This window comes from Pogona vitticeps, chromosome 2, assembly GCF_051106095.1.
Source record: "Pogona vitticeps strain Pit_001003342236 chromosome 2, PviZW2.1, whole genome shotgun sequence".
NCBI classification, from domain to species: domain Eukaryota; kingdom Metazoa; phylum Chordata; class Lepidosauria; order Squamata; family Agamidae; genus Pogona; species Pogona vitticeps.
The window spans coordinates 57,849,032-57,870,447 of NC_135784.1; the positions used below are offsets into that span (position 1 = coordinate 57,849,032).

Consider the following 21,416-nt stretch of genomic DNA (forward strand, 5'->3'; position numbering starts at 1 on the left):
GATTCCTTATCATTCACTATGTTGGAATTTTTGCAAGCTTCATATGATGCCTTTAAGAGGTTTGGTCTGAAGGGACCTTTCTAGGCTGAGATGACTGTCAGTCAGTCCAGCAGTAACCAATCATTCCGTCTCTGCCTCTGATTTTGAAGAGAGACACATCTCTCTGCTTAGAGTCCTTTTCATACTCTTTTTCAGTCAGTCAGTCTTCAGTTAGCTATGAAGTGAATCTTAAATTTGTAATCAATATGAAGCTATGAGCCAGTTAAGCTCTGTTTGTGTAACCAGTAATTTTTCTACAGTATGCTAATTTTTGATCTATTCAGAACTGTGAATAAAATTGAACTTTTATTCTTTCTTTTACCAGCATCTCAGAGTGAACTATTGAGACTCTAAGTGCCAGTCAATGAGACATACAATAAGGGGTGGCCTATTCTAGGAAGACTTGAAGTTAATTCTGCTGTATAAGTCTCTACACTTCTGCTGCATCAATAGATTTCTTAGACCAAATTTTTACACTCTGCCCAGATATTATGCTGGCTACATTGGTTTTGTGTTGTAATCCAACAACATCTAGAGGGTCACTGTTGGCCACCATAAGCTGAGGGTGCAAAGAATACTTGCTAAATTCCACTTTCTTATCAAATTAGGCTGTCTTGACGCTGTGAGACACCTCCATGAGAAATCAATCTCCAATCCTGGCAAAATTCCTTGTCTGTTGGGCAGGACAAGGGGTGTTTTCCTTCCTCATGAGAGCTGTATTTTGCACACACCATCTCTGCGGTGATCTGTATTGATCTAGTGCTCTTTTCCTTTAAAGAACCAAAGAGCAGGCATGTACACACACACACACACACACACACACACAGAGAGAGAGAGAGAGAGAGAGAGAGAGAGAGAGCACAAAAAGGCTACCTGATTTCTAAAAAAAGTGAAAACAACTATATATTGCTTCTGATTTTTAGAAGCCCATGCAAGGCAATTGTGACTGCAATTTGTACACGTTAAGGAATCTGCATAAGATATGCAATTTGCATAAAAACTGGTCAGTATGACCAGAAAAGATCTTACCTTCTTTGAGTTGAGAAGACTGTTTTGGCATCCTCTCCTGAACATGACAAAGCAGCAGTTTACATCATGAGGCTATGTTTCAGCCTTTCAAAAATCTGAAGAGGGCTATCTCAGATCACCTCTCAGTCTTCGCTTCAGCAGACTAAACCTCTCCAACTCCCTCAACTGCTCGTCAAAGGGTTTGGTTTCCAGACCTCTCACTATCTTCATGCTCCTCCTCGGGACATTTTCCACCTTGTCAAATACCCTTATTAATCTGTGATGCCTAGAAACTGGATGGAGTTCTCCTGCAGAAATCTATAGAACAGAGCTCTATTCGTCTTCGAATTTTGGACACTTTACTTGGATGTTAATGCAGCCTAGAATTGCATTAGCCTTTTTATTAGCCTTTAATTAGCTGCTTCATTAGCCTTTTATTAGTTCCTGCACCACACTGCTGAAATATGTTATTTTGCCTCTCGTTCATCTCACAAAGCAATGGCTGAAAACCCAATGAACATTTATTCTGGAACAATTGCCACTGCATTTATCTCCACAGTCCCAAAGGTTAAGGGAGGACAAAATGGTGGACAATGTTTTGCCAGGGAATAGAAGCTGCCCTGAGAAACAGGGAAAGTTGGAATACATGGAAATGGTAAAGTATACTGAAAGCTGGAGTGGAAATTCAAAGAAAGCTATCGAGATCTACTTATGGGCAAGAAGCACTGTCAGGATTAATACACAGGTCCCTGCTAAGACATGCAACAGGTTTAAATTCTAAGAAGCAACTATCTCTACAGTGCACTTGGTTGAGTTGCTGGTATGTTTGTGGTGAAGAACTTAAGACATCTCTCCAAAACAGGCGTAACGGAAAGCGGCTTTGTGGCCGATAGATCGCTGAAAGGTGTTTGGTAATGATAGGTTTAATTGTGCTTACTTTAGGCCTTTGAAGACATACTGTCTAATTAATCCAACCAATTACCCAAGTGGAAGGGTCCTTTTATTAGCTCTTTTAAGAGGGTGGGGAGGTCCTGGCAAAACATACCATGCCTCTTAAATACATTCACCCATCCATTAACTCTAATTGGTCCATTAAGATAAAATTAATTGTTGCATCCCAGTGAAAAGCCAATATTAAGGGGCTTTACATTAAGCCCCCCTGGGTCCCATGGAAGTGCAGTTCTTACAGGATAATTAAGAGGGTACTGTATACCATAAATAACTGTGCTGGATTGAACAACAGACCATAAACTATAGAATTAGATTTGTAACAACTGCAACTACAACAACCAAAAGCAATTGCATTTTTAATGCTGTGGGATATAGGCACTGTGTATCATTAACTAGTAAAGAAAAGAAGATTCACTGGCTGCCTCAGAGTGGTAATGCACCATGCCTCACTCAATAAATCTCTGCAATAACAGTGAGCAACAGCATATAGAGAAGACAACATTTTCCTACAGGGTAGACTAAAAGTTGGTGATCTAGAATGTAAATATGCATAGGTCAGCTTCCTATCCTTTTTCCCATTAGGGGCAAAATAGGTCTACTTCAGGAATCTGATGAATTCCTTCAAGAGTGAACATACAATCATTTACAATATATATATTGTAAATAATTGTATGTTCACTCTTGAGGGAATTCATCAGATTCCTGAAGTAGAGCTATATATATATGTGATCTCTGGTGATGGTAAATGAACAGCATCACAAATGCAACCCTTTGTCACCAGCTCCTGAAACGAGGTGCGTGCTGGGGGAGGGGAATTATGTGGAGAGAAGTCCACACCGAAGATCCTCTGATTAATACTGTAGGCCTATCAGCACCAGTAGGGGACCCAGTGTGGTGTAGTGGATAGAGTAAGGGATCAGGACTCTGGAGACAAGGGTTCAGATCCCCACTTGGCCATGAGAACTCACTCTTTGGATACCTCACCTTGAAAGCCCTGTTAGAGCTACTGAAGTCCATTCTGACTTGACAGCACATTTTCACTCCATGGGAAGTGTTTATAGAACTGTCTCTCAAGTGCCAAAATAGCTGAGCTGCATTAGGTATTCTGCATTTTGACTCCAGACGGGTACTATACAGGTGCCTTTTGCTTTTCCACCTCAGGCAGCAAATTGTCTTGAGCTGACCTTGAATGTCTGAGGGCCCTGGAAGGCGAACTATAACATCTCTCATTGTGATGCCCGGTCAAGTCAGAATTGATTGACAGTGACTCTAGTAGAGCTTTCAAGGTAAGCGAGATAATTAATCAGTTTCCATGGCCAAGCAGGGATTCAAACCCAGGACTCTTGAATCCTAGTACATTACTCTATCCACCCCACCACACAGGGTCCTGCTATACTGAAGTTTCCTGGAAGTGGAATTAAAGTTGAAGCATCACACTGCATTGCATGTGGTACTGCATGGGTCTACTGTACAGTTTCTCATAACCAAGATCCTCTTACTCACACAGAAATGATCAAATATCTGAGCAATGATAATGAATGCTTACTTCTTGCAGATTCAGCCTGTTTTGCTGCTTTCTGATGACTATGAATGAAGGATTAGCAATGAACAGCCTACTGCTGCTTTTTGAATATCTCTTTGTGCATCAGCTCAGTTTCTATTCCAGCAAGAGGGAACCTCCCCCCCCCTCCGATTTCATTTTTTACCATTTTTATAGAGACAACTCTCTGACAACAGAGGTGAAGCTGTAATTAGCACTTCCTCTTCCCTTGAATCAAAACTGATCTTAGGATCAGTAAAGGCTATTTAAATCCCACTCATTCTCATCAGGCTCAATAAAATGTGCTCAGTCTGCAAACAGAAAAGGTTTAATTAAAAGTACAGGAGCCTCTGCAACAGTGCATAGTGCTTCTTCTTTCCTCACTAGACAGAGGAGTGCTGCATTGTGCTTTACTGTCTTTACTACGAAAAATAAAAATAACTACAAATCAGTTCTGGGCAAAAGGAGAGAAAACAACACAGAAAACATTGTCATGCATGAGGACGACAATGTCACCCAAATGTTATTTTAAAATGTCATTTTAAATTTGAATGTTATTTAGAAAGAGGGTGACCAATAGTACATTGTAGTAAATAAATTAGGAAGCAAACATACACTGGCAATTCCAAAGAAAGGAGCTAGTGTGAAAAAAAAGCATCATAAACTAGCCAGTACTCAATAGACAAGAGCTACATGGGCCTCCAAACACATTTTGAGTACGGTGTTGTAGCAGAAAATGTAACTCCCTTTCCCTCACATCACAAGGCCTGTTTGAACTTTCAGGGTGGCTTCCAAGAATAGACGAGACAAGTGGGAAATAAAATGGAATAAAATCACATATAGAATAAAATAAATGCAATTAAAAGAAGTGTCTGGATGACAGTAAGATTGCTCTGCCAACAGATCTGAATAATATTTAGCTCTGAAACACAAGCAGTAGACACAGTGGAAAGTGAAAGTGAGATGCATTTGATGAGCGCACCTGTGATGCGGTGCCTGACCCAACCTTCTTGTGGTATTAGAACAAAACAGAGACATCTCATGACAGCTTGCAACAAATGTATATTGCCTACAATGTTAGATAGTAAGATAGATTTATGGTAAAGGATGGGAGGAAGCAGATAGAAGAGATGTCTGGCTTGTTGGCTTTGGGGGGGGTGGGCCCCACATTTCACACATTTATTATGAACAGTGTAAGTTTCGCAGCCTTTTGTGAGCAACACAATCGGTGCCAGTCTTCCCCTTTCTTTCTCAGTCATTTTGGTTACCTTTGACGGCAACAATCCTCATTCTCCTGTACTAAAGTGGGCATTGTTCTTCGTGAGATAATTAACGGACCTCACTTTCCCAATCACTTTTTAAAGTCTGAGCCCAATTAGGGTTTGATGGTGGCTAACTTTAATCTTTGATTGCCCTAACAGCTATAAACTAGTAGCCATAAACACTATTTGGCTGTTTGACAACTTTCAAGTGATGTAACTTTTGCCTTTTAAAAACTAATCAGTGCTCTCCTCTGTCTGAAGCCCCGTTACCCTGATTCCCCATAAATCTATTAAAATGCTAGAATAGCTCTACCAATGGAAGATTTCTCCATTCCCCAGCTCCAGACTGTTGGGCAGTAGTGTTAATTGATCTCATCCCATAAATTCCCAACAGTTGTAAAAAGACCGATCTTACATTAAAAACAGCCAATGGTTATCTTCTGCCGGGTAGGTGGGGCTCGTCAGCCATGGAAGGCAGCCCATCTAGGAGAAGGAAAACTCCAATTTCAAACCTCCACTGCCTTGTGGCTATATCCACTCATGGAAAAGGCTTCAGGAGTTAACCTCGAGGCAAAATCCGGAGCTGGAGTCCCGAAGGCAGCTCGTGTCGTTCTGCCAACTCCTGCGACATTGCTGGAACCAGTTGTATTGGCTCTTGCCTTTCCATTGGACCATTTCAGCAATGTGGAGAGGGGGGATCTGCTGCTTGGGTAACAGCGTATCCTCCATATTACCTTACCCGGGCTTCATGCTCTGGAGAGGACACTCCTCAATTCAGAGCATGTTACCATAGTCTCTCGAGACTGAAGGATGCCTATGCTATGTTATCTTCTATTTCTAGACATGGGAATAATTCTGCCTTTGCTAATGATCAAGCCATGAGTAATGTTGCTTATGTTGCCAAAATGCCCCCACTGCCAAACCAGGGAGACATGAGCAGGCTTATTTTATTTATTTATTTATTTATTTGATTTATATCCCGCCTATCTGGTCCAAACGGACCACTCCGTTTGGACTGGGAGGCTTGAAAGTCTCCCAGCATATGCCCAAAAAGCAACCACAAGGAAAAAGAAGGGGTCGCACAACGAGGACTGAGCATGCGCTATGCTATGGCTAGAGAAACCTGGCTAACTCTTGGAGAGCGGTGGATGGAGAGCCAGGTCAAGAAACAATGAGACGGTGTGGTTGCACTCCATATTGCAGCATTTTGTCACAAATCCCAGTTATAGTTGCTGCAGATTCAACAACACAGCATAGGTTTCAAAGGCAATGATCAAGAGCTTTCATCAGCCCTCATTGCTCCTTGGGGGGGAAGCAGAGTAAATGCCCTGATGGAGAATACAACCTATTCCTCAAGCACTCCAGCAAACCTGGTGGTGTCTGGCCTTGGTTTCCCAGTCTCGGGTGGAGTGAGATGCTTGCCTTCTCTTTGCTCCCCAAGGTTCAAGAGGGCATGTGGCCTATTTTATAGATAAGTCTCTGTCTGAAGAACTGGCACAGAAGAGTCCAATATTCTCTATCTAAAGGCCTGTCCAGTCAGGATTTAGCCAGCACACACCACTTGGTCACAGTAGTCCCTGCTAAGGGAGAGCTATTGTATTTCTGTTTATATTACAGTCATTGTTTTAAAATGTTCATTTCTACCTAGCGCTGGCTGCATCTCTAATGCAAGGGAGCATCTGGGTTGGGAGTGTGATTCTCCTCTGTTCCTCCAGGGAGAAGAGCCAGCCTATGCAGCTGTGGGCGAGCCTTGTGGTCCCATCCCAGAGTGGTGTCCACAGACGGGACTGGTAAATTCCTTCTGGGTACTTTATACTTAGAAAATCCTGGGAAAGGGTTTTCCATAAATCAGAACTGACTTGAGAGCATATTATTGTTGACAACTGCTGTGGTATGGAGGGTAGAGTGTCAGATAAGAAATCTGTAGATCTGGGTTCAAATTCTTGCCCTGACATGGAAACTAAGGAGGGAGGGTGGCGGCAGCAATGGTAAACCAATCCTTGAGCCTCCCACATATATTGAAAATTCTATTAGAACCACCAATAGTTTGAAATGACTTGCCAGTATATTGCAAACATATAAATTAGTATGTGTATATGTCATGCTAGTCTGCATTCTCCCTGTGTTCCTTTGTGTCAATGCTTTCCTCTTTTGGGGTGACGTGTAATTGGCAACCTTCATGGCAGCTCCGAAGAAGGATAGCAACCAGCAGCCACATCTAAGGCCTGGAGAGTGACCATTTCCCCTTTGCTGACTACCAGAGCGTTCATAAGTCATCACCGATTTTTATATAAAGGAATTTTGTGTTGAGTGTGAGTTAATGTTCATGCACAGTCAGTTCCCACAGAGATCATTTGTCAGGTACGCAAGCAGGATACTACTATTTAAGCAGTGCCCTGGGTCTATGCAGCTTGCCCAAGGCCATATAGGCTGGCTGTACTCATAGAAGGCACAATAGGAATCAAACTCTCAACCTCTGGCTCTGCGGCCAGATACCTAAACCACTGTTGTTTTATCCAGCCAGCTCATATTATAGGATACAGTAAATGCTGAGCTGAAATCAAGATAAAATATCATTTCACTGGCATTTCTGAATCCTCCTGCAGGAGGTAACCCCTGTGGAATTTTTTTGAGATTGAGGCTCTATACAGAGGCAAAGAAGCATTATTTTTGACCCCCTTAAATGTTTCAATTTCTATTCTTGGCACACAATCAGAGTGATGGCAATGCCTTGTACTCTCACTCTGAATTAGCTTTGTAATATTGTCACTATGGCCAAACCTAATTAGCCACATGATTGCACCATGCAATCCACTATGACTTTAGGAAATATTCGTCTCCTTCTGAAGTGGTTTTGTGACACAAGCCAGATTTGATTAGGTACGTCACATTGTTGTTCTTAGTGCAAACAGCAACTGTCTGGGACCACAAGACTAGGAGCAGTGAGAGGCAAAAAAGCGGAAGTCTTTCACTGGAACAGCTGGAGCTGGGAGCAACTTCATCTTCAGTAAACAAGAACAAAAAAGGACACATGTTGGGGACTTTGTAGGAACATTTGATTTCAGGCCCTTGAAATGCCTACAGTACTTTCATCCCAACAATGTTCAACTGGAGAATGTTTAGTACAAATGCTAATAAGTATTCACTAGCAAAAGGTTGGCTGTAGTAGGTTAAGTCAGAAAGTGCAACATTAATACTTCAGTCACAGACAATATATATATATATATATTCTGTATGTTTGTGACTTTAATTTTGATTTTGTGTTTGATTCTGTATAATTATGTGCTATATTGGTTATAGAGTGCAGTTTTTTTGTTCTGATTAGTTTGATGATATTTTATATATTTTATATGTTATTGTCCAACTGAGTGTAAACCACCCAGAGTGGCCATGAAGCCAGATGGGCGATATAGACATAGAACAATTTTTTTAAAAAAATTAAAAATGGAAATGGCAAGTTGGGGGAAGTATTCCAGCTGACCCTTCTCCCTGGTGTGCTAATATTTTAAAACTCACCAGGTGCTTGTATGTTTGTTTAGGTTCCACAGTGGTATAGTTCCCCAAAGCTTGCCCCATGTAATTAGACCAATTGTATAGCAAGAGTGCCAGGAGTGAAACAATACATTTCCTCCCCATTCACTTGCACGAGTGTGCAGAATTTCGGCGTCTGCTCCCAGGTTCAGAGGACGTGTTTTCTTGGAATAGTCAGCTTAGGTCACCGATGGAGGAAAAGACAAGAAAAACTATGAACAATTTGACACTACACAGTACTGCTTTCTTTTAGAATGTGAGATGATGAATCAGCTGACCGGAGAGGATTGTACAACTTTAATGCCCCACAACTGATCTTTTTTGGATCATACAAAAACTGGATTTACCACAGAACCAAAAGCAAAAGCACCTTAGGCCACACAACCCCATGGAGAGTTCATCATTTATGGGCCCCAAAGGCCTTCTCCACTTGACAAGACTAACTGCTTTTCACTGAATGAACAATGCTAATGACAGCTGTAGTGTTGGATTGCCAGACTGTATTTGAATTATTAATGTTACATGGCTAACTTTGGGGAGGAGGGGAAGAACTGTAACTGTGCTTTGGGGGACAATATTCTGGGAACTAACCCCCTCATCAGTAATTTTAAGGAAAGATTGTATCTACCGTATTTCCTTATTGGATTCTTTCTCTGTAAATTTAATTAGATTTAGTCAAGTTTATAAAGAAACTAATAAGGAAAATATGACAGATACAACCATCACAACAAGGAATAAGGTTTTGTTGTTGTTTTGTTTTTGCACATGGAAGGCTCCTCTCCTGCAAGCAAGCCAGTCAAAGTCACCCAATGTCAAGAGTTTTGCCCTTATGTCAACAAAACAGTCAATGTACACATTGACTTTTCTGTCAGAGGGCACTTGGCAACCGTTCACTTCATGTATTTGTACAGTACATTTTTGAAAAGATGCTGGAATGAGGCTCACTTCCAATTTTATTATTCTTGAGAAGCAGTCATAACTGAACTGATCCTGAATAAGGCATCATAAAGCAACTTAAACCATTATCCAGTCCAGTACTTTGAACATGGGCAAGAAAAAAAATGTATCTACACAGGCTTTAATTACTGGAATCCACTACTGGATTTGCCAACAGCACTGATTTTCAGTAATTAAGGGCTCCCCCCTTCCATCTCTTGGCGTCCATGAGGTCCTAATGATGAAAGGGCTTGCACAGCAGCTTCTGGGAGGTCAAGAGAGATCTCAGAAAAGTTTAATTTCTGAAAAATCACCACAGCTGATGGCATCATCTACCTTACGGAGCATAAATTAAGGCAACAACATTTTAGCCAATCAAGTAACATCATTCAACTTGTTATATCACTTTTGGAAAGTAAATTCATTGTACTGTCCCTATCAAAATAATAATGAAAAAGCCTCTTAGAGGTAAATATTGTTATTTATAACTTGTTATATCCACCCTCTGATTCTAAATTGTGGATGCAATTGCACTGAAGTTTTTGGTGTGGGCTAGGGCAATCTATTGTTTCTGATCATGGGGCGTTCTTGGCAAAGATACTGGAGGGGCATTGCCAATTCCTACTCCAGGTGTGGGCTAAGGCAGTTTATCTCATGAGAAGAGAAGACTCCCTGAGGGCAGTCGAAACGGAGTTGCTTGCAGTCTGGGAGGAGAAGCAATGTGCTATCTGGTGTGATCCTCATGTCCAAATGGCATGCCAAATGACCCTATTTCAGATATTGTGAAGTAGCTAAATAAGCCACTTCAGGATATTGGCAAATCAAACACTTCCTCTGTTCCTCTGTGGAGGGGAAAGGAAAGTGAAATTCTTATAATTTTAGCCTCTGCTAGATCATTGCTGGTACACTGTATTGTTTAGATTAAATTTTAAAGTATTTTTTTCTTTGCTTAATGTGTAGTGCCAGTCGGGGAACTGCCCAGAGCCACAGTTCAGTTTGCCAATACAGTATCTGAAGTGGGTCATTTATTAAGCCTATTCACGGTACCAGAAATTGACACCAGAAGGAGCCTTGACAGCTGCAATGCTTGATTCTAGTTTCTTCCCAGTGATCACACACACTTACATGGTGTGCTAGCTAGAAAAAAAGAGCAAACCAATCCATCGCCACAGCACACCCAACAGTGGAATAAATGCTTGCCTGATTGAGCCCTGTGTTCTAATTTGAGATAATATCTTAAATTTTGATCACTGGAACTTAATACAGAAGAACCATCACAGTGAGGACTACAGTTAGTATCCTGTCCCTGCACAGTAGCAAAGTGGTTAAGGGAAACAATAGAAAACTAGGAAACCCATGTTCAGATCTTGCCTCTGTTATCAGCTGACTCAATGGCTGTAGCAAAGCCAGTTGCTTTTGGCCTTGGCTCTACCATTTGTAACATGGGGGAACGCCAATATTAGCCTGGATCCTGGAAAGACTCTTTATGTTAAAGGAAGGCTTCTCATCCAACAGAGAATGCTTCTGGTTGAAAGGAAGGGGAGTCATCTTTATTAATACTCTCTCTGCCTTGAAGGCCCCAATACAGTTTCTAATGCTGCTCCAGAGTGTCCCCCAACACTCTGAATGAGATTTTTTCAAAAGGCAGAGGAAGTTGCAAGGTGAAGGAGAGCTGGTGAAAATAACTTCACATCCTTTCCGCCAAAGGTATATCTCGAGAGTAGGCCCAAATGAATGACATCTCTTACAGTAGATTTGGGGAACCCCTGGCCCTCCAAAAGTCTTCTACTAGAACTTATACAGTCCTTCACCCTTAGCCATGTTGGCAAGGGCTTCTTAGAGTTGATGTTCAAATATCTGAAGGGACAGCCTTCAAGAGTGGTTGTGGTCATTACAACGTGACAGTAAAATTGAAAAAGATGCTAGTGACAGGCAACAGGTGATGCCCACCTTTGTGCTATACAAATATCAAGCAAGAGCTCTGAGACATGCCTTTGTTTGTGATTTTGTCCTGAAACCTTTTCCTTGAGAGCTTTTAGATTTCATAGTAGTGAGGACAAGGCAAGCCATTCTTACTGGCTGCTGGCAGCCATTCACTGTTTCCCTTTACCTCCACCCCCACCCACGCCACTCAACATAATGTCTGAATGATGCTACATGATGATGTAATGTGCCAGGTCTTGACAACATCTGGATGCCCTTGGTATGAAGTATTAAAAGCAGCAGTGCTTCCCTTATAGTAAGCCATAACTTTTAAACTTCTCATTCGCTGTTATCAAGCTGGGCTTTTTAATGTTTATGCTTTTGTTTACTAGATTAAAAAACAGAGTGATTTTTTTGAATCACAACTCCCAAAATCCCCCAACTGGTGGCTATGCTAGCTGGGGTGATTCTGGGAGTTATAGACCAAGAAGAAGAAAGAAAAGAAAAAGTTACAGGTACTCTTAAAAAAAAAACAAGCTGCTTTCCAGTCCCCCCCCCAACATAGCAACAATCACGAATCGCATGTTGAAAGTTCCTGAACCAATTTTGATTGGCTTTCCCTTGACAGCTCCACATTTCCATGGGAAGTTCATAATGTGTCTCACAGCAATTTGTGTACTTTAATATTTTAATTTCTATCCATGACAAATAGTCTGAAATGGGATTGTACTTCACCTGACAGCAACAACAAAAAGCCACAATACTAGTGAGAAATGTATTGAAACAGAAGTGCCCAGACAGAAACCTTTGCAAAGTATATTACAAATGATAGACTTTTAAAGGTAAAAAGGTCTTTATACACAAATCCATCACAGGATATCCTAAAAGGAAGATATAGAATAGGATGGCACATTGGCTGACAAGAGAATTTAAAGTGTGTGATTGGTACAACTGTTTCTTTCATAAAATCCCCATCCCAAGCATGACCTTGATAAAGTTACTCTTTTTGGAGTCAAGTTGCAGAATCCACCACCAGCATGGGCCTTTGGAGTTGTCCTCTAAAAGGAAACAATTCCAAGTTCTGGACAAAACATACAAACACTTTGCTAAAATTCTGGATCTGAGAGTTTTAAATTTTGGAGGCAGCACAGGCCCAGATCTAAGCATTTCTCAGACATACTTTGTCTATTTTCTATAAATTATAAGCTTATTACATCTTTCAGTCCTTTATTTTGTCTGTTTACTGAAGCATTCCAATCGAGCCGCACTCAATAATGAATGTTTTGTTAACTAAAGCATCAAACTAAAGCAGCACACAACAAAGACAGACTGGAGTGACAGTTCCATTAGAAATGTTTTGAAAGCGTTTACTGTATGTGTTTGATTGTATAAATCATCAGATACAACAGATATAATAATTAAATTGGACAGCCCATGTTAGGCTAAGAAATAACTACTTAGTATCCACATTGCTTGCTGTTTCCAATTTGAGACAAACTTGTTTCTTATTAGACCAGTTTTAAACTTGTCATACAAGTTTTCTTCCGGTAACAGATTTATAACACACACACACAAAAGGTAAAATGGAATGTTGCAAGAAGACAAAAATCTCAGCTCAAGGGAATGGTCCCACTGTAACTGAAGATTAGATCCAACTCCCCTCCCCCCCCCGCGCTTTCTCACTTTCTAAATGATCAGAAAGAAGATAACTGTATTGATGTCCCAGACCATAGAGCTTCTAACGCTTTTTGAAATTCATTCAGATCTCTCCCAAACATTGATTATGAAGGGCTTTGATACAGATAATGAACTTTACACAGTTCATAATGGTTGAGTCTGGGGAGAAAGTCTATACTATGGATTGCTTATTTTACTTGCGGGAACCAGCACTGACGATGACCCCTAGAGGAACACACAAGAACAATGGTACGATAGCAGGAAGTGCCGAGTGCAGTATGGGAGCGAAGAGGCAGGTTTTGCCCTGGAGTGCTCATCAATTTCATTGGAACATACACGAGAGAGCCACAAGCCCCACTGAAATGATAGCGCATAATCAAATGGCAACACAAAATGGCAACTGGCCAGAGTGAAAATAAGCAAGCCCGGTTCAATCTGATCTCTGTAGAAGTGGAGTTTCTTAAAACAAGTTGTTTAAACTTTAATTTACCAGTTCATCCTGTATCTCATGGTAGGGAAGCCTAGGCCTCCAGGTGGTTTATACTTCAGCTCCCAGACATTCTACATAATATGGCTGATGGTAAAGGATGGTGGGAGTTGTTCAAAACCTCTGCAGATTCTGCAACAACAATCCCCGATCCCCCACCCTACTGCACATGAAGCTATGCTATTGTTATTTTCATCCATAAACCTTTAAAATAATCCAGGGTATATTTAAACTTCCGAGTATTTCTCTCTTTCCCTCCCCCGCCCCTTCTTACACACTTCCAAACATTTTGTAGAAAGCATTTCCTGAAAATGTGAACAAGCTGAGAATATTCCTACAGCTCCCTATAGGCAGGATGTCTAGCCTCTCCGCTCAAGGCTAGCACGCCTCACATAAACATATCTTACAATACCTTTCTGTTTCCTGGTTGGTAGGTTGCTGCTTATTGTTCTCAAAGGCTGTAAAACTGCTCATATCCACATAGCCATCATTCTCATTTGCAGCAGATAATGCCCTGCTAGGATCTTCAAAAAATTCAGTAAAGGTTCCTGCCCTGGTCGGCCTCCGCGGGGGAATCTGGATATTTTCATAATCAGAGTTCATCGCTGGTATATTCTCATAGTCAGAAGTATCAGCGTTAGGAAACGAAATAGACCTAGGCTTAGTTAAAGGAAGAGGCATGAAAGGGGGCCTTGAACGGTCCTCAAAAGACTCCACTCTCGACACACTCCTGCTAAAAGTCTTGGGTGTCCCTTTTCTCTTGCCGTCCTTGTAGAAGAGAACAGTTGGAGACTCGGAAGCCCTCAGCTTGCCAGTCCGTGATAACAGCTGGGGAGAACTACTTAAACTCCTTCTGTCCAGTTCCACAACTCTGGAAGGTCCATGGTAACTAGATTCGGAAGAGGATCTCGAAGAAGAAACGTGAACATCCACATGGACTTTATTTTCCGTCTTCTTCTTGAACTTCAAAGTGAGGAACTTTTTAAAAGAGGATTTCTTTTTCTTGCAATACTTATCAGGGGATTCTGTCTCTATTAAAAGCGAAGGTGAACTTTTTGTGATGGGCTTTTTGGTGATACAGGCCAGTTCAAAAGGAGGTGGAATGTCAACAACTGAAGAGGGGGTGGAGACCCCACTGGATGGAAGGTGAGTTCTCTGGGAAAAGCTACCTGAGGAACCAATTACACAGGGCAAAGAGAGGTCTTCTGTCCTGTTTATTTTATTGTAATCCAATATAGAGGTATCCGTTTCTCTATATACAGAGACAGGCATATCTCTACCTTCTACTGAATAAGATCGAGGATATAAAACAAAGCGCCTTGGCTTTGCTGGCAGTGCTCTGTTCAGTTCCATGGGCTTTCCTTCTGACAGAGGGAAACTATGGCTTACATCTTCAGTTATGGCAGAGGTTGTGGGTGAAGACTGCAGTTCACTGTCTGGGCCTGTTTCTTCTGGAACTGTTTCTGGCACATATCCCGGTACTTTTCCAGAGAGGGATCTTGTTCTAGTAACTATGCTTTTCCGATCAATGGGCAGCAAGTGGTTCTCACTGTCCGTACTCCCTCCCTCTCTGAAACTGTTGGGGCTGCCTTGGGCCTCAGCCACCCCTACTTGCTTTCCAGTACAAATGGTTTCATTGGTGGAAGGCAAATAGTCTCCTAACACATAGGGATCGTCTAGAGAGTCAGTGGCCGTTTCTTCATCATTCTCAGGAACAATGACCACTTCAGGGACCACCAAATCTTCCTCAGTCACATATTCACGGCCTGTGTTTTCTTCAGGGTGGCCGTTGTGGCACTTGTCCCCTTCTTCTGAGGAGTGCCAGGGAACTTCTGACAAAGTTTCTTTGAGTGCATTTGGGGTATTTTCTTCACTACTGTTGTGATCAACTTCAAGCATTTGGTTATCTGACTGGAGGTCTTCCAAACCACATTCAGCTTCAGTGTGATCCCTCAGTACACTATCCAGCTTAGTTCCCTCTACATGCTCTGAGTCGGATTCAAGACCATCCACTTCTTGAACATTAGGGGAACTGTTACCATCAGGCATTTCAGTCCCTTCAGAGAACAAATCTTCACCTAGATCTTCAGAAGAATTGGGATCATCTTCACTGCATTCTTTTTCAAAGGGAATGATCTGGCAATTATCATCCACAGTCTCTGTATCTACTCTTTCATTTTGTTCCTTGGCATCCTCCCTTATATCACCCATTGGCTCTGGTGTTTCCTCCACACACTTCTTCTCAGTGGTTTGGTAACCACTGTCTATGTTTTCTTCTTGTTCTATACTTGCTTCGGGATCAGCATTTTGTCCTGTTTCCTCATCAACTCCAGCATCACCTTCATTCATGGTGTTCCCCGAAGTCCCTTCGGAATCAGAATCAGGTCCCTTGAGTTCTAATTCAATGCCTGCTTCTTCTGAATCATCACCACACTTTTCATCAGAACATGCACAAACATCTTCTATAGATTCCCTCTCTATATTCAGGGATGATTCATTTCCATCATCATGTGTTGGGTCCATTTCTGGATCAGCACTGAGCGGCTGCTTCTGCCCCTCCTCTTCCTCTCCTTGATCTCCACCAGTTAACGGCAGACCTTCTGAGTCTGGCATTGAGTCTTCTAAAGGCCTTAAAATAATATCTTCACACATAGTGTCTTTCAAAGCCTCATCCCCATTCAAAATCTTATTGTCCATATTATAGTCATAATTGTCCTTTACCAAACCTGATTCTTGGAGTGTTTCATCAGTTTCATCTGCCCTGTTCATTTTGGTCTCAATGGGATCCCTTTCGCAGTCTACTTTTTCATTTGCACCCTTTGACACGTCCTTCTCATCTTCAGGTGCTTCAGGGCAGCCAAGAGATTGGCTTGTGTTTGGTGCAGTTGCGCTGTCTTCGTCTGGTTCCGTCTCATGGGCTTCCAATACATTTATTTCAAGCTGACCAATCTCGTTGTTGTCAGTGCATTTATCCATTTCTTCACCTGTTCCTTCAGGGGTGGGTAAACTCTCCTTCTCTGGTGACTCCTGGTCATGGTCAAAGTCATCATATTCTTCAGTACTTAGCTCAGTGTCAGGAATTACAATATATTCATCGGCAACTTCTGTTTCTGAGCATTCCTTACTGTTGCACAGGCTTCCTTCATAACCTTCTCCTTCCAGTTTTCCATTGGTACATTTGTTAAAGGTATTGTTGGCATGAACACAGGATCTCTGAACAATCACAGGATCGTTGTCAGTGGAGATTTTTGGCTTGGGAGCAATAGGTGGCTTTGGACCCCTGGACATAGAGTTCGTATTGTGAAGTGTACCAGCCCTTGACAGTGATGGAGGAAATTTGGAAGCAGCGAAGGAAGCAAGATGACTTAAAATCTTTGGTTTTGGTGCTAGTGGTGGTTTTGTAAGATCTGGAAAAGGAAAAAAGAACAGGAAATTCTGTATTAGCAAGCTCCTCCATTACTTTAAGAAAGGTGGAGTTGTTAATAAAATATTACTTTAGAAAGGAGATTTAAAAATAATTAGTTATAGTTACAAGGTTCAAAAACAATTACCATATTTGTAAGTCACCTTCAGCACTACTTTGTAGTGGAAAGGTGGAGTATAAATGTAATACTTAAATAATAGCTAATATTTTGACAGAAACTGGCAAAATGTTAGGAAGAAAAACTTCCAGAACACAGCCAAATAGCCTGAAAATTTTCAACAACCATTGGATTCCGGGTGTGAAAGCCTTCAAGAATACAATAGCTAATAATGTTATAATTTCCAAAAGAAAATCTTGGCTTTCTTGTTATTCAAGAATACCTAAACATGTTCATTGTAGTTACTTTAAAAAGGGTAAGAATGCTATCAGCCGGGGGTCCCCAACCCCAAGTCCATGAGCAGGCAGTGGTCCGCAGCCTAGGCAGGACTGGGCCGCAGACACAGATCTCCTGCCTCCCGCGAGCATGCCCATGCACGCGCATGAGCACACCCCATCCCCATAAGCATACTGCGCACATGTGTGCGAGCGCAAGCATGACACCCCCCTACAAGCATGACACCCCCTGCATGGATACGCACAAGCATGGCATGCCACCCTGCAAGAGTGACACCCCCTGCAAGAGCGACATGAACCCTGTGCGCATGCGCGTGAGCGTGCCACACACACACACCCAAAGTTCCATGGTTGGAAAAGGTTCTGGACCACTGGTAGAAGCCACTATCCTCCAGACCAGTTTACAAGCCACACTCCCCTGTATCCATAAGTAGGATCAAAATCAGTTACAGTTGCATCACAAAAGACTGAAATCCTGCAATGTTGTGTAAGGCTGATGGTGTTGGCTGATAGTGGATTTCAGCCAGTTTATTATTTATTTCTAACAAGTTACTTCCCAGGTGTGCTCAAAACATTCACCTTTAATAGTATCTTTAACAGCACCACCATACATAAATCAGCGGAAAATATCTGTTGTACTCATGTCATGTTTGACTTGTGGTCTTTCAAAAAACATCTAGTTGACCTCTCTGGGAAAGAGAGGCTTATGACCTGATTCAGTAGAAAGGTCCTTAACCTGGGGTGAAACCCACCCAACTGCTCAGCCATTTATTGAGGGATCTACCAAATCTTGACAAATCTTTCCTTGGTTCCACTTTTGCAAATCCAGGAAGGCAACAACCACAACCATCAACACCAATGTCTAGGGAGGTATCAATGGCCTGATAAATGCATGACTAGTTACTATGCTCATGACTAGTTACTATGGTGGTTGGGGATCTGGGGGCTATAGTCAAAACTGTAGAGCGTGCAGCCCTCCAGAGTTTGTTGGTCTGCAACTGCTGTTATTCCATACCACCAGTTCTGATGATAACATCTGGATGGCTACAGGTTGCTCACCCTCCCTATAGGGTAGTGCTTCCTAACCATGGGTCTCCAGATGTTCTTGCACTACAACTCCAAGAAGTCCTGGCCGTCAAAGCCAGTGGTGAAGGTTTCTGGGAGTTTTAGTACAAAAACATCTGGGGAGCCAAGGTTGGGAAACATTGCTATATAGCTATATAGCATATTACATTTCTCAGAGAGTATCTGGCATATTTTGACTGGTGAAACAAGAACAAAACAAAACAAAAAATGAGGCTAACCCTGCTAGGTAGAGGTAAAGGTTCCCCTTGACAATTTTTGTCCAGCCGTGTCCGACTCTAGGGGGTGGTGCTCATCCCTGTTTCCAAGACATAGACCCGGTGTTTGTCCAAAGACAGTTTTCCGTGGTCATGTGGCCAGCGCAACTAGACACAGAACGCCGTTACCTTCCCACCGAGGTGGTACCTATTTATCTACTTGCATTTTCACATGCTTTCGAACTGCTAGGTTGGGGGGAGCTGGGACAAGCGACAGGAGCTCACTCCATCAAGTGGATTCAATCTTATGACTGCTGGTCTTCTGACCTTGCAGCACAGAGGCTTCTGCGGTTTAGCCTGCAGCGCCACTATGTCCCCTTTAACCCTGCTACTAATACTCTTTTCAGAAAACATTTAAAGTAATAAATACAAACGTTTTATTATGTGTTGGGGCTCAAATCCATTCAATCCACTGAGTCACAGAGTGGGAAGAGATCAGAGGGTTGATCTAGTCCAGCATTGTGCAGTTAATGGAATAAACATCAAAAGCAACAGTGAGAAACAAGGCACAAGCAGTGGGACAAATACCTGACTAGCTGCCCACTAACCTACACAAATAACCTATTATTAGTATTATTCTACAAATCCCAAAACACGCTAAACACTATAGATTACTCAAGAGAAAGGACAGATGTTTAGAAATCTGCTCACTGGAAGGAGAGATCCTGAAGCTGAGGCTCCAATACTTTGGCCATCTCATGAGAAGAGAAGACTCCCTGGAAAAGACGCTGATGTTGGGAAAGTGTGAAGGCAAGAGGAGAAGGGGACGACAGAGGACGGGATGGTTGGACAGTGTCATAGAAGTTACCGACATGAATTTGACCCAACTTCGGGAGGCAGTGGAAGACAGGAGGGCCTGGCACGCTCTGGTCCATGGGGTCACGAAGAATCGGACACGACTAAACGACTAAACAACAACAAAAACTCACCCTATGCTGTGTATTGTAACAAGCCAAGTTTCTTTCAGTCCCCTCTTTACAGCTTTTCCCTACTCGGTTTGAATGGTTACAGTGTGAAAGTATCTGTGCACAATAAAAAGGACTTGTTTTCAAAAAAAGGGGGCACTTATCTACCAGGATAAAGAAAGTGTAGCTTGATTGGGGACAGTTCCACTCCTTGCATAGCCTGAAGTCTGTTGCAGCTGACCAGCAGACCAGAAGTTTCCCCATACCTTGCAATGTTATTTTTCAAAACTACTTTTGTACAATTCTAGTTCAGAGGCCCTCAAAAAGGATTAGCAGCTCTTAATCTTTTAAGAATTAATGTTTACTATGACATTTCCCAAAAGTAACTTAAGGAGTTGCTTAAAAAAAACTATTGAAGTGGTTGGCCTCTTCCTTTCTACCTGATCCTCACCTCAAAATCCACAACAGAGGGTAAAACAGCAATAGAAGACACAGCCCCAACCACTGCTTGAACCACATAACAATCCTGTTCCACCCCTGAGTTGAGACTGAACCCTGTAACTCTAAAAGCAGCTCAGAAAGTTAGTTATGCCACAGAAGAAGTGATGTTTTTATTGTTATCACGCAATGTAACGTAGTTGTGCTTTCATTACTGGGAAAAATAATTAAATTACATGTATCTAATTTTTTGCAACTAATTATTTCAAATCTCTGGGTTTCTCACCATAACTTTGGGAAAGACAAAAATCACGTCATACCATGAAACTTATGTGAGGGTGTCAAGCTGTAAACAAGCCTGTTTATTTCAAGATTTGTGTCACTGAGCTGCAGGGGGAGAAAAAAGAAAGACATCGTGTCCCTTAGGAAAACTGTTTGGGATCAGACAATTTCAGAATATTTCTCCTCCCTTTATTGTTTGAGGTTTCCTTGTCAGATTCTGCTCCTTCCTCTGCTTGTCCACTTTCCTCCGGGTGAGGCTAGGTTCCAGCAGGGCTACATCCCTTTTCGGGAAGCCCATTCGGCTGCAGTCTCAAAGACTCAAAGTGAGTTTGCATGCCATGATCTTGAGCACATGAGCCAAACAACTTCTTTAAGAACAGAAAAGAATGCTGAAAATTCTAAGAAGTTATAGACTTTTTGGGACCCCCGTGTAGATGGGAGTCTTGTTCTTTTAAACTCTCTAGAGGTCTCTCTTGAGGTCTTGTTCTTCTAAACTCTCTGGTTAAAAAGGCTATACAGTATAGGTTTTCACTGCAGTGCAGGGCTTGAGAACACAGACTGTGGTGGAATGAGAGAAAAGCATCATGTTGCTTTCAATAGAATAGTGAGCCACAGAATAGGAGAAATTTCATATCCATCTTTCTGAACAACATTCATTATTACTCAACACTGGCCGAAATCCTGTTGCACAGTTATGCAAATGGAATAACTTTAAAACACAAATTGCCGCAAGTGGAGAAATTCCCATATGCGTTATCTTTTGCACGCCAAGTGCAAAAATTTATTTATTATTTGAATTTATATCCCGCACCATCTGGCAATCAGGCCACTCTGGGCTGTGAACAACAATGTAAGGCATAATATTGAAAACATGATAAAAAAATTAATAAATAACAAATAGGGAAATTAAAACAGATGGCAATAAACGTGGCAAAAAGGGTGATGGAGAGGATGGTAAAAAGAATGGTAAAAAGGGAGGGCGAGATTCTAGTGCTCTGGGAAAGCCTGGCAGAAGAGCCAGGTCTTCAGTGCTCTTTTGAACCCAACTCAGTATGCAACAGATAATGTCTATGCAGATTTCTTAACTAATGACAATTGGCTTCTAAAAGTTACGCCATTTGTGTAACTGCATAGCAGGATTCAGCTATTATTTCATACTATTAATGGAAACTTTTATTTTGTTTAATTATTATCTCCCCTAGAATGGACATTGGAATATACTGCCTTCCTGAGGTACCTACATTCTACCTAAGCATCTTTCAGTCCACCAGCTGGGAACT

The 21,416-nt window shown here is 41.8% G+C and overlaps 1 protein-coding gene across 4 annotated transcripts in view; it reads right to left on the reverse strand.

Annotated features, from left to right (window-relative positions):
- FGD5 (FYVE, RhoGEF and PH domain containing 5) overlaps window positions 1-21,416 on the reverse strand; it is a 162,121-nt gene that overhangs the window by 121,082 nt on the left and 19,623 nt on the right. For all 4 annotated transcript variants that reach the window (XM_020802797.3, XM_072989496.2, XM_072989497.2 and 1 more), the window contains exon 2: window positions 13,767-16,761. In XM_020802797.3, the coding sequence (XP_020658456.3) occupies window positions 13,767-16,642 (2,876 nt within the window). In that variant the 5' untranslated portion in view covers window positions 16,643-16,761. The remainder of the gene's footprint in view (window positions 1-13,766; window positions 16,762-21,416) is intronic.